We start from the raw sequence: 13,088 nt of genomic DNA, 5'->3' as shown, positions 1-13,088 counted from the left end.
TTTTTGAGACGGAGTCTTGCTCTGTCGCCCAGGCTGGAGTGCAGTGGCCGGATCTCAGCTCACTGCAAGCTCCGCCTTCCGGGTTCACGCCATTCTCCTGCCTCCGCCTCCCGAGTAGCTGGGACTACAGGCGCCGCCACCTCGCCCGGCTAATTGTTTGTATTTTTAATAGAGACGGGGTTTCACCATGTTAGCCAGGATGGTCTCGATCTCCTGACCTCGTGATCCACCCGTCTCGGCCTCCCAAAGTGCTGGGATTACAGGCTTGAGCCACCGCGCCCGGCCTCCCAATATTCTTTCAGTGGGTCCGGAAAGGTATTAATAATACTCAAGACGTTATCTGTCTTTTACTTTCTCATTCACTCACAAGGGTACAGTGCAGTTTCCAAAGGCTTCTATCAAGCCAAACATTGAAGAGATTTGAAAAAAATACAATAAAATAAAACAATATCATTCTTCTCATTAAATTTTGTTTGGGAAAACACAGTTTTCATTTAAAATATGTTATGTTCACATTTAATAGGATTATTGTTGTTTGTTTTTGGTTTTTTTTTTTAGAGATGAGGTCTCGCTGTGTTGCCCAGGCTAAAGTACAGTGGCTAGTCACAGGCACAATTATCACACACTATACCTCTGACTCTCGCAATCTTCCTGCTTCAGCCGCCTAAGTAGCTGGGATTATAGGCACATGCCAACACACCAGCTGTTGCTATTTTTAAATAACTAAATAAGTATTTCAAATATTTAAGTGTTGATTTCTAATATGGTAAATATCAACAGAAAAAAGCCACATAAACAAAAGCTCGGCCAGGCGCGGTGGCTCAAGCCTGTAATCCCAGCACTTTGGGAGGCCGAGACAGACGGATCACGAGGTCAGGAGATCGAGACCATCCTGGCGAACACAGTGAAACCCCGTCTCTACTAAAAAATACAAACAACTAGCCGGGCGAGGTGGCGGGCGCCTGTAGTCCCAGCTACTCAGGAGGCTGAGGCGGGAGAATGGTGTAAACCCAGGAGGCGGAGCTTGCAGTGAGCTGAGATCTGGCCACTGCACTCCAAGCACTCCAGCCTGGGCGACAGAGCGAGACTCCGTCTCAAAAAAAAAAAAAAAAAAAGCTCTTTGGTATCCTTAGTGATTTTTTAAAATATAAGGAGGTCCCTGAAACTAGAAAGTGTGAGAACCACTTGCCTAATGACATCATTCAAAAAATGTTTCTTTCTCTTTTAGTAGCTGCTAAAATATTCTAATCCTTAGCCTATACAGATATTTAACCCTCACCTGCTGTCCATTTCGGATAAAAGTTCCAAACCAAGTGCGGACTTTCGCATTTGTTCCAAGAAGCAAACCACTTACAAAACAAACCAAGTCACTCACTCCATCCTCACAAGCTTCATTTTTAGTATGATCCAATGTCAAAGCCACACCAAGGCCTGGCAAGTGACATTCTTCCACCTAGCACAGCAAAGAAAACAAACTGAATTCAGTATCATAAGCAAAAAGGGCAAGGATGCTCCAAATCTAAAGTGTCTAAAGTTTAGAGGAAGAAATCCTACAAAACATAAAAACCCAGAGAGAAAGGTAACATATCCAGTATATAAATAAAATTCCCAACCTCTACAGGACTCTAAAACCATCTTGAGAAGAGTTATTGGACCTTTGTCTAATAAAACACAGGATCGCTTACCACCATGCCTCGGACCTTGAGGGCCTGAGAAGGATTCATTTTACACAAGAAGCGTAAGGCATCTGTCCTGCGCCTTCCTCCAAGACTTTCTTCATCTTGTCGTTCTCCATTTTTTATCAGGCCCCTACAAACTAACATGATAGAAACCATCTTCTTCAGCCTTGAGAATTAATTGTTTATGACGATTTGACACGACAGAAGAAAAGGATCGGGGTATTTGAAAGCACAACAACAGAAATCGGCCAAAATGAAGCAAAAAATGAAAAGAGACTTAAAAAAGAATAGTAACCTCCAGGACAATATTACACACTCAAACACACTTGCAATTACAGTCCCAGAGAGATAAAGAAAGTAGAAGACAAAAATACATTTGAGGGTCAGGGGCAGTGGCTCACACCAATAATCCCAGCACTTTGGGAGGTCGAGGGGGGCGGATCACCTGAGGTCAGGAGTTCGAGACTAGCCTGGCCAACATGGTGAAACCCCCATCTCTACTCAAAATACAAAAATTAGCTGGGAGTGGTGGTGGGCACCTGTAATCCGAGCTACTCAGGAAGCTAAGGCAGGAGAATCACTTGAACCAGGAGGTAGAGGTTGCGGTGAGCCCAGATCGTGTCATTACATTCCAGCCTGGGACGACAAGAGCAAAACTCCGTCTCAAATAAATTAATTAATTAATTTGAAGAAAGTTTCCCAAGTTGAATGAAAACTCTAAACCTAGTTCAATGAGCCCTAGATGAGACAAATGCAAAGAAAATCATACCAAGAAACATCATACATCAACTTTCTGAAACGAGTAATAAAAAGAAAATCTTAAAAGTAATCAGGGCCAGGCACAGTGGCTCACGTCTGTAATCCCAGCACTTTGGGAGGCCGAGGTGGGTGGATCACGAGATCAAGAGTTCGAGACAAGCCTGGCCAATATGGTGAAACCCCATCTCTACTTAAAATACAAAAATTAGCTGGGCGTGGTGATGTGCACCTGTAGTCCCAGCTGCTCAGGAGGCTAAGGCAGGAGAATCACTTGAACCCGGGAGGTGGAAATTGCAGTGAGCTGAGATCACACCACTGCACTTCAGCCTGGGCAACGCAGCAAGACTCCATCTCCAAAAAAAAGAAAAAGTAACTAGAGCAGAGGATAGGCGTATCACCTGAGGTCAGGAGTTCGAGATCAACCTAGCCATCATAGTGAAACCCATCTCTATTAAAAATACAAAATTAGCCAGGCATGGGGGCATACGCCTATAGTCCCAGCTACCCAGGAGGCTGAGGAAGGAGAATCGCTTTAACCCCAGGGTAAGTGGAGGTTGCTGCAAGCCCACACTCGTGCCACTGCCCTCCAGCCTGGGCAACAGAGCAAGACTCCGTCTCCCAAAAAAAAAAAAAGGAGCCAGAGGGAAAAGAAACTTTACAGAGGAATAAAGATAAAATTTACTGCAGAAAAGAGAATGACATCTTTGGTTTTGTTTTGTTTTTTCCTAGAAATGGGATCCTGCTTTCTTGCTTTGCCACCATACTAGTCTCAATCTCCTGGCTTCAAACAATCCTCCTGTTTTGGCCTCCCAAAGTACTGGGATTACAGGTGTGAGCCACACACCCAGTCAGAATGACATCTTTAAATAGCTAAAAGATGATGCCAACCTAAAATTTTATACCCTTTGAAAATATATTTTTCCAGACCAAAAAAGCTGGTAAAATTTGTTGCCAACAAACCCACACTACAAAAAATCAGGGAAATTCTTCAAGTTAAGGAGAAATTATATCAGACGGAAATGTGGAACTACAGAAAGGAATTAAGAGCACCAAAAATGGTAAATATGTGGATAAATAGTATTTTCCCCTATATTTTTAGTCTTTATAATTAACTGTTAAAGCAAAAGTAGTAACAATATGCTCTAAGGTTTATAATTCACATAAAAGTAAAATCTATGACAACAACGGCACAAAGTACAAGAGGAAAAAGAAAATAAATAGAAAACAAATAACAAGAAGATTCAAACCTAACCACTATCATAATCATATTTAAATGGTCTATGTATACAGTCTAAACACTCCAATTAAAAGACAAAGACTGTCACTAGATTAAAAAAAATCAAGACCAAACTATACTTGTCCACAAGAAATCCATCTTAAGATATGGATAGATTAAAGAGATGAAGAAATACATACATCATGGAAAAACTAATTATAAGAAAGATGACATGGCTGTATTATTCAGACAAAGTAGAGTTCAAAAGAAGGAATATGAGGAAGAATAAAGAAGTCTATTTTGTCAGGCCTGTAATCCCAGCACTTAAGGAGGCTGCGGCAGGTGGACCACTGTAGCCCAGGAGTCTGAGATCAGCATGGGTAATATGGCAAAACCCCATATCCACAAAAATACAAAAAATTACCTGGGCGCGCCAGGCGCATGGCTCACGCCTGTAATCCCAGCACTTTGGGAAGTCGAGGAGGGCGGATCATGAGGTCAGGAGATCGAGACCATCCTGGCTAACACGGTGAAACGCCGTCTCTACTAAAAATACAAAAAAATTAGCCGGGTGTGGTGGCGGGCACCTATAGTCCCAGCTACTCGGGAGACGGAGCTTGCAGTGAGCCGAGATCGCGCCACTGCATGAACACAGGCTGGGCGACAGAGCGAGACTCCGTCCAAAAAAAAAAAAAAAAATTAGCTGGGTGCAGTGGTACGCGCTGGTAGTCCCAGCCACTCAAGAGGTTGAGGCTGAAGGATCACTTGAGCCTGGAATATCAATGCTGCAGTGAATCATGACTGCACCACGGCACATCAGCCTGCGTGACAGAGCGAGACACTAACTCAAAAAAACAGCGTATTTTGGAGGTTAAAAATCTTTACAAAGGGGCCAAGCACAGTGGCTCATGCCTGTAATCCCAACAGTCTGGGAGGCCAAGGCGGACAGATCTCTTGAGGTCAGGAGTTCAAGACCAGCCTGGCCAACATGGTGAAACCCCGTCTCTACTAAAAATACAAAAATTAGCCAGGCGCGATGGCTCACGCCTATAATCCCAGCACTTTGGGAGGCCAAGGTTCACAAGGTCAGGAGATCAAGACCATCCTGGCTAACAGAGTGAAACCCCGTCTCTACTAAAAATACAAAAAATTCGCCGGGCGTGGTGACAGGTGCCTGTAGTCCCAGCTTCTCGGGAGGCTGAGGCAGGAAAATTGCTTGAACCCGGGAGGCAGGGGTTGCAGTGAGCCAAGATTGCACCACTGCAATCCAGCATGGGCAACAGAGCGAGACTCCGTCTCTATATAAATAAATAAATAAATACATACATACATACATACATACATACATACATACAGAAAAGCCGGGCGTGGTGGCGCATGCCTGTAATCCCAGGTACTTGGGAGGCTGATGCAGGAGAATCGCTTAAACCCAAGAGGCAGAGAGCCGAGATTACGTCACTTCACTCCAGCCTGGGAAACAGAGTGAAATTCTGTCTCCAAAAAAAAAAAAAAAGCTGGGCACGGTGGTTCACACCTGTAATCCCAGCACTTTGGGAGGCCGAGGCGGGTGGATCACAAGGTCAGGAGATCAAGACCATCCTGGCTAACACACTGAAACCCCGCCTCTACTAAAAAAAATACAAAAAATTAGCCAGGCAGGGTGGCCGGCGCCTGTAGTCCCAGCTACTCCGGAGGTTGAGGCAGGAGAATGGCATGAACCCTGGAGGCGGAACTTGCAGTAAGCTGAGATCACGCCACTGCACTCCAGCCTAGGTGACAGAGCAAGACTCCGTCTCAAGAAAAAAAAAAAAAAAAAGAAAAAAATCGTATATGACACAAACAAATGGAAAACCATTCCAAGCTCATGGATTGGAAGAATCAGTATCTTTAAAATGGCCATATTGCCCAAAGCAATCTACAGATTCAACACTCTTCATATCAAACTACCAACATGATTTTCCACAAAATTAGAAAAAACTATCCTAAAGTTCATATAGCAAAAAAGAGCCTGAATAGCCAAAGTGATCCTAACAAAAAAAAAAAACAAAGCCAGAAGCATCACATTACCTAACTTCAAACTATACTACAGGGCTACAGTAAACAAAACAACATGGCACTAGTATAAAAACAGACACACAGGCCGGGCACGGTGGCTAACGCCTGTTACCTCAGTACTTTGGTAGGCCAAGGCAGGCGGATAACGAGGTCGGGAGATCGAGACCATCCTGGCTAACACAGTGAAACCCTGTCTCTACTAAAAATACAAAAAATTAGCCAGGTGTGGTGGTGGGCACCTTTAGTCCCAGCTACTTAGGAGGCTGAGGCAGGAGAATGGCGTGAACCTGGCAGGCAGAGCTGCAGTGAGCCAAGATTGCACCTCTGCATTCCAGTCTGGGCAACAGAGTGAGACTCCGTCTCAAAAAATAAATAAATAAATAAAAATAAAAATAAAAAAATAAAAACAGACACACAGACCAATGCAACAGAATAGAGAACCCAGAAATAAAGCCATACACCTACAATCATCTGATCTTCAACAAAGTTGACAAAAATAAGTGACAGGGAAAGGACTCCCTATTTAACAAATGGTGTTGGGATAGCTGGCGAGCCATATGCAGAAGGATGAAACTAGACCCCTATCTTTTATCATATACAAAAATTAACTCAAGTTGGATTAAAGATTTAGATGTAAAACCTCAAACGATAAAAATCCTAGAAGAAAAGCTAGGAAATACCATTCTGGACACTGGCCTTGGCAAAGAGTCTGTAACTAAGTCCTGAAAAACAATTGCAATGAAAACAAAAATTGACAAGTGTGACTTATTTAAATTGAAGATATTCTGCTCGCAAAAGAAATAATCTACAGAATGGAAGAAAATATTCACAAAAATGCATCTGACAAAGGCCTAATATACAGAATCTATAAGGACATAAACAATTCAACAAGCAAAACACCACCCCATTAAAAGTGAGGAAAGGGCCGGGCGCGGTGGCTCAAGCCTGTAATCCCAGCACTTGGGGAGGCCGAGACGGGCGGATCACGAGGTCAGGAGATCGAGACCATCCTGGCTAACATGGTGAAACCCCGTCTCCACTAAAAAAATACAAAAAACTAGCCGGGCGAGGTGGCGGGCGCCTGTAGTCCCAGCTACTCGGGAGGCTGAGGCAGGAGAATGGCGTAAACCCGGGAGGCGGAGCTTGCAGTGAGCTGAGATCCGGCCACTGCACTCCAGCCTGGGCAATAGAGCGAGACTCCGTCTCAAAAAAAAAAAAAAAGTGAGGAAAGGACATTAACAGATACTTCTCAAAAGAAGACATACAAGCAACCAAAAAACATGAAAAAAATGCTGCATATCACTAATCATCAGAGAAACACAGCTCAAAACCATCATGAAATGCCATCTCACACCAGTGAGAATGGCTATAAAAAAGTCAAAAAATAATAGGTGCTAGCGAGGCTGTGGAGAAAAGAGAAGACTTACACATTGTTGGTGGGAATGTAAATTAGTTCAGCCACTGTGGAAAGCAGTTTGGGGTTTTCTTGAAGAACTTAAAACAGAACTACCATTCGACCCAGCAATCTCACTGCTGGATATATACTCAAAGGACAACAAATTGTTCTACCAAAGACACGTGTGCTTGTATGTTCACCCCAATACTATTCACAATAGCAAAGACATGGAATCAACCTAGGTGCCCATCAACAATGGATTAAATAAAATGTACATATATACCATGAAATACTATGCAGCCATTAAAAAGAATGAAATCATGTCCTTTGCAGCAACAAGGATAAAGCTGGAAGCCATCCCATCCTAAGCAAATTAACACAGAAACAGAAAACCAAATACCACATGTTCTCACTATAAGTGGGAGCTAAACACTGGGTACACATGGACATAAAGATGGGAACAATGGATACCGGTGGGGAGGAAGAAAGGGGACAAGGGCTGAGAAACTACCTATTGGGTACTATGCTCATAACCTGGGTGACGGGATCATTCAAACCCCAAACCTCAGTATCATACAATATACCCACGTAACAAACCTGCACATGTACCCCCCCCATGAATCTAAAATAAAACTTGGAATTTTTTAAAAAAGAAAAATTAAAACAAAGGTGACAACAAATTGAATAATATGTAAACAATGTTTAGAAAGGGGGATATAACTATAAATGTGAAAACTAAGAAGATCAAATCTGACTTGGGGAAAAAAGTATATTTTATAATGAAACAAAGGCTCAATTCATCATAAAGATATAATCATACTAAATGCATACAAACCCAACAGAAGAGCTTCGAAATACATGAAGCAAAAACTGACAGAACAAAAAGAAGAAATAGGCAAATCTACAATTATGTCCAGAGACATCAAAACTCCTCTCTCAGTAATTGATAGAATAAGTTGACAAAAAATCGGCAAGGACACAGTTTACAAAGAACTTTTACATATCATTTGATATTCAATAAATCTCTTAGAAAAGTCAGGGAACTATTACACTATCAGTATCTCCATTTTACAGATGAGAAGTATTTTAGTTTATTTGTTTGTTTGTTTGTTTAAGACAGAGGCTGGAGTGCAGTGGCACATATCGGCACACTGCAACCTCCACCTCCCAGATTGAAGCAATTCTCCTGCCTCAGCCTCCCGAGTAGCTGGGATTACAGGCACCCACCACCATGCCTAGTTAATTTTTTTATTTTTAGTAGAGACGGGGTTTCACTATGTTGGCCAGGCTGGTTTCAAACTCCTGGCCTCAACTGATGCACCCACCTTGGCCTCACAAAGTGCTGGGATTACAGGCATGAGCCACCGTGCCCAGCCAGATGAGAAGAATTTTGATAGAGTTCACACAATAAGTGAATGACAAAATCAGGAATTATAACTCCAGATCCAGTGCTTTTTCCTCTCAGGCTCCTAATTCACAAACTACCTTGCTCAACAAAATGTTTTTATTTTCATATCACTCATACCCAAACAACAACCTTCAATCACTGTAAGTTTTAAATAGCGGTGAAGCCGGGTGCGGCGGCTCAAGCCTGTAATCCCAGCACTTTAGGAGGCCGATTGGGGCGGATCACGAGATCAGGAGATGGAGACCATCCTGGCTAACACGGTGAAACCCCGTCTCTACTAAAAAAATACAAAAAAATTAGCCGGGCGAGGTGGCAGGTGCCTGTAGTCCCAGCTACTCAGGAGGCTGAGGCAGGAGAATGGCGTGAACCTGGGAGGCAGAGCTTGCAGTGAGCTGAGATCAGGCCACTGCACTCCAGTCTGGGCAACAGAGCGAGACTCCGTCTAAAAAAAAAAATTAAAATTAAAATTAAAATTAAATTAAATAGAGGTGAAAAAATTTAGTCGATTTTTCTCAATTTCTACTTTACACTTCTCTGCAAACTGACAGCAGTAAGGCTAAAAAAGAAAGGTCTGATTCCTAGCATTTCTCATTATACATATCCCCTATTGCTCTCTTGATATTTCACAGATACATGTCTCTTCTTTGATCCCTGATTATAGATATTATATATTCTAGTTCCTTGGGCTGTTTTTTTTTTTATTTTTTAGACGGAGTCTTGCTCTATCGCCCAGGCTGGAGTGCAGTGGCACGATCTCAGCTCACTGCAACCTCCGCCTCCCGGGTTCGCTCCATTCTCCTGCCTCAGCCTCCCAAGTAGCTGGGACTACAGGCACCTGCCTCCATGACCAGCTAATTTTTTGTATTTTTTTTTTAGTAGAGACAGGTTTTACCATGTTAGCCAGGATGGTCTTGATCTCCTGACCTTGTGATCCACCTGCCTCGGCCTCCCAAAGCGCTGGGATTACAGGGGTGAGCCACCATGCCCGACGCTGTTCCTTGGTATTTTGTATTGTGGTATTACAGCATTGGTGACTAATGGCATAAAAAATTTTTCTTTGCTACACTGTTTTTTTTTTTTTCTTTTGAGATGGAGTCTCGCTCTGTCGCCCAGGCTGGAGTGCAGTGGTGCAATCTCGGCTCACTGCAACCTCTGCCTCCTGGGTTCCAGCGATTCTTCTGCCTCAGCGTCCCCAGTAGTAGCTGGGACTACAGGTGCCCACCACCACATCCGGCTAATTTTTGTATTTTTAGTAGAGATGGGGTTCCACCATATTGGCCAGGCTGGTCTCAAACTTCTGACCTTGGGATCTGCCTGCCTCGGCCTCCCAAAGTGCTGGGATTACAGGCGTGAGCCACCAAGCCCAGCCTGATCTTTAAACTCAATATAGTTTGTGAACTCATTATTTCTTAATAAATACAAACTTTCAAAAGATACAATCTCAAATAAAATCCCATTAATGTTTCTTCTTAGGTCAACAAAATAGGTCCTGTACATGTCCAAGCAAATCTTTTCAATATCCCATATTAAAACCATATTTACCTTCATTAAAACTATCAGGAACATTGGCCACCAAGAGACACAAGAACCAGGCACCATTTCTAACATGCAGCAAAGCTTCAGCTACATCAACTATAGGGAGCAAGGAAGGGAGCTCTACAAGAAAACAAAGTTAGTGTTAGTCTTTGTTAACAGGTGCACTCCACCACACTCAGCTCATTTTTTTTTTATTTTTTTGTGGAGACTGAATCTCACTGTGCTGCCCATGTGGGTCTCAAACTTTGGCCTTGAGCGATCCTCCAGCTTCAGCCTCCCAAAGTGCTAAGATTACAGGCATAAGCCACCACGCCTGGCCCCAGTGTTAGAGTGATATTTCTTTTTTTTTTCCTTTGAGACAGGGTCTTGCTCTGCTGCCCAGGCTAGGGTACAGTGGTGTGATTATAGCTCACTACAGCCTCAACCTCCTGGGCTCAAGCAATCCTCCTGCCTCAGCCTCCTAAACTCCTAGAATTACAGGCATGAGCCACCATGCGCAGCCAAGAGTGACATTTCATTGCATTATTAAATATCTTTTGACATTTCACAAATGTCATCTAAAATAAAGTACCTTCTTCTCATAGTCTAGAACTAAGCTGTCCAGTAGGACACCCACTAGCAACATAAAGATACTTACATTAAAAACAGTTCAGTTCCTCAATCACACTAGCCACATTTCAAGTAATCCATAGCCACAAAGAACACTGGATAGCACAGCATAGAACAGTACAGGAAATTTTATTTTATAGAACTGGTCTAAAGAGTTATTTTCACGAAAATCTTATTTACTTTTTTTTTTTTTGCAACGAAGTCTCGCTCTTGTCCCCCAGGCTGGAGTGCAATGGCGCAATCTCGGCTCACTGCAACCTCCACTTCTGGAGTTCAAGTGATCCTCCTGCCTCAGCCTCCCAAGTACCTGCGATTACAGGTGCCTGCCACCACACCTGGCTAATTTTTGTATTTTTAGTAGAGATGGGGTTTCACCCTGTTGACCAGGCTGGTCTCGAACTCCTAACCTCAGGTGATCCGCCCACCTTGGCCTCCCAAAGTGCTGGGATTACAGGTGTGAGCCACCACACCCAGCCTCCTTTTTTTTTTTTTTTTTTTTTTTTAAGAAAAGGTCTCAGCCAGGCACAGTGGCTTATGCCTATAATCCCAGCACTTTGGGAAGCTGAGGCGGGCAGATCACAAGGTTAAGAATTTGAGACCAGCCTGGCCAACATGGTGAAACCTTGTCGCTACTAAAAATACAAAATTAGCTGGACATGGTGGCGCATGCCTGTAATCCCAGCTACTTGGGAGGCTGAGGCAGGAGAATCGCTTGAACCCCAGAGGCAGAGGTTGCAGTGAGCTAAGACCACATCACTGCACTCCAGCCTGGGTGACAGAGTGAGACTCCATCTCAAAAAAAAGACAAAGTCTCACTCTGGACAGAGTGCAATGGCACAATCATGGCCCACTACAGCCTCAATCTCCCAGGCTCAAGCCATCCTCCTGCCTCAGCTTCCCATTCAGCTGGGACTACAGGTATATACACCACCACACCAGGCTAATTTTTTTCATTTTTGTAGAGATAAGGTCTCACTATGTTGCCCAGACTGGTCTTGAACTCCTGAGCTCAAATGATCCTCCTGCTTTGGCCTCCCAAAGTGCTGGGATTACAGGCATGAGCGACAGCCTTCTTTACATTTTTCTGTTCTCTTTTATTTCTATCATTCACACCTATTATATAGAATCTGGAAAATACAAAAAGGTACAAAGAAGAAAATTAAAATCCGCTCTAATCCCATCATTCAAAGTTAATATAAAATGTTTTCACAGGCCTGTAGTCCCAGTTATTCAGAAGGCTGAAGTAGGAGGATCCCTTGAGTCCAGGAATTCAAGGCTGCAGTGGGCTACGATCCTGCCACTGTACTCCAGCCTGAGCAACAGAGCAAGACTCTGTCTCTAAAAAAAAATAAGTATTTTATTTTAATTCACCAAGGGTATTGTTCTTGCTTTAACTTTTAACAAAACTGGGATTATATTCTACTTAACACTTTGCCCTTTGCTTTTCTTACTTAACATATTGTAAATATTTTCCAAAATCATTAACGAGCATTAAAATCATTAAATCAAAGATACCATGTTAATGTCTGCATGTCACACTATGAAAATAATATAATTTACTGAATCATTGTCTAACTATTAGTCACTTTTGACTTAAACTCATATAAGGTATTTGTTATATGATCCCTAAAATAATATAGCATAGCAGGCTAAGAAGTTACACAGTATTATTTAACAAGAAACTATATATGAAACGCATCTTAGCACTCAGTACAGTACCTGCTTGTAAAATACAAAGTACGTCTGCAGCTTCCTCCAAATAAACTGGACTCTCAAAAAGTTCAGAAGACTTGAAAAAAAATTCTCCATTGGACTCAGACACCTTAAAAAAGAAAACATATATATATAAACTTTATTGATTTCAGATAATTAAATCCCTATTTTTATAATTATTTCTTGAGCTCACAGATTATCTCTTAATGTATCACTAATATACCACAGCAGAATATGAAGTATTCAATCAATTTCAACCAATATAACCACACACAGCAGTCGTTAATTATTATTCATATATAGCAATATCAATCTCAAGAACTGATTTCTTTCTAAATATTTGGAGACAACTGGAATTAAAGGACAAGGCAAGCCAAAGAAATGAACTACAAATCCAGCCTATATAAACTGCTTTAAAAAAGCCAAAAACAGGCCGGGCACGGTGGCTCACGCCTGTAATCCCAGCACTTTGGGAGGCCGAGACGGGCGGATCACGAGGTCAGGAGATTGAGACCATCCTGGCTAACATGGTGAAACCCCGTCTCTACTAAAAAAACACAAAAATTAGCCGGGTGCGGTGGCGGGCGCCTGTAGTCCCAGCTATACGGGAGGCTGAGGCAGGCGAATGGCTTGAACCTGGGAGGCAGAGCCTGCAGTGAATGGAGATCCCACCACTGCACTCCAGCCTGGGCGACAGAGCAAGACTCCGCCTCAAAA

At 42.8% G+C, this 13,088-nt stretch overlaps 1 protein-coding gene across 1 annotated transcript in view; it reads right to left on the bottom strand.

The window, feature by feature from the left end:
- The window catches only part of INTS2 (integrator complex subunit 2), a gene marked incomplete at its 5' end in the record, with an annotated part of 61,669 nt that extends 49,189 nt beyond the window's left edge, over positions 1 to 12,480 (bottom strand). Inside the window, 4 exons of the mRNA XM_017870815.1 lie at positions 1,280 to 1,453; positions 1,686 to 1,816; positions 10,056 to 10,169; positions 12,378 to 12,480. Of these exons, the coding sequence (XP_017726304.1) occupies positions 1,280 to 1,453; positions 1,686 to 1,816; positions 10,056 to 10,169; positions 12,378 to 12,480 (522 nt within the window). The remainder of the gene's footprint in view (positions 1 to 1,279; positions 1,454 to 1,685; positions 1,817 to 10,055; positions 10,170 to 12,377) is intronic.
- Between the last annotated feature and the right edge of the window lie 608 nt (positions 12,481 to 13,088).

This window comes from Rhinopithecus bieti, unplaced genomic scaffold (genome assembly GCF_001698545.2).
Source record: "Rhinopithecus bieti isolate Rb0 unplaced genomic scaffold, ASM169854v2 scaffold_5497, whole genome shotgun sequence".
NCBI classification, from domain to species: Eukaryota; Metazoa; Chordata; class Mammalia; order Primates; family Cercopithecidae; genus Rhinopithecus; species Rhinopithecus bieti.
The sequence above is the reverse complement of the archived record's forward strand: the minus strand, read 5'-3'. Positions and strand labels throughout refer to the sequence as shown.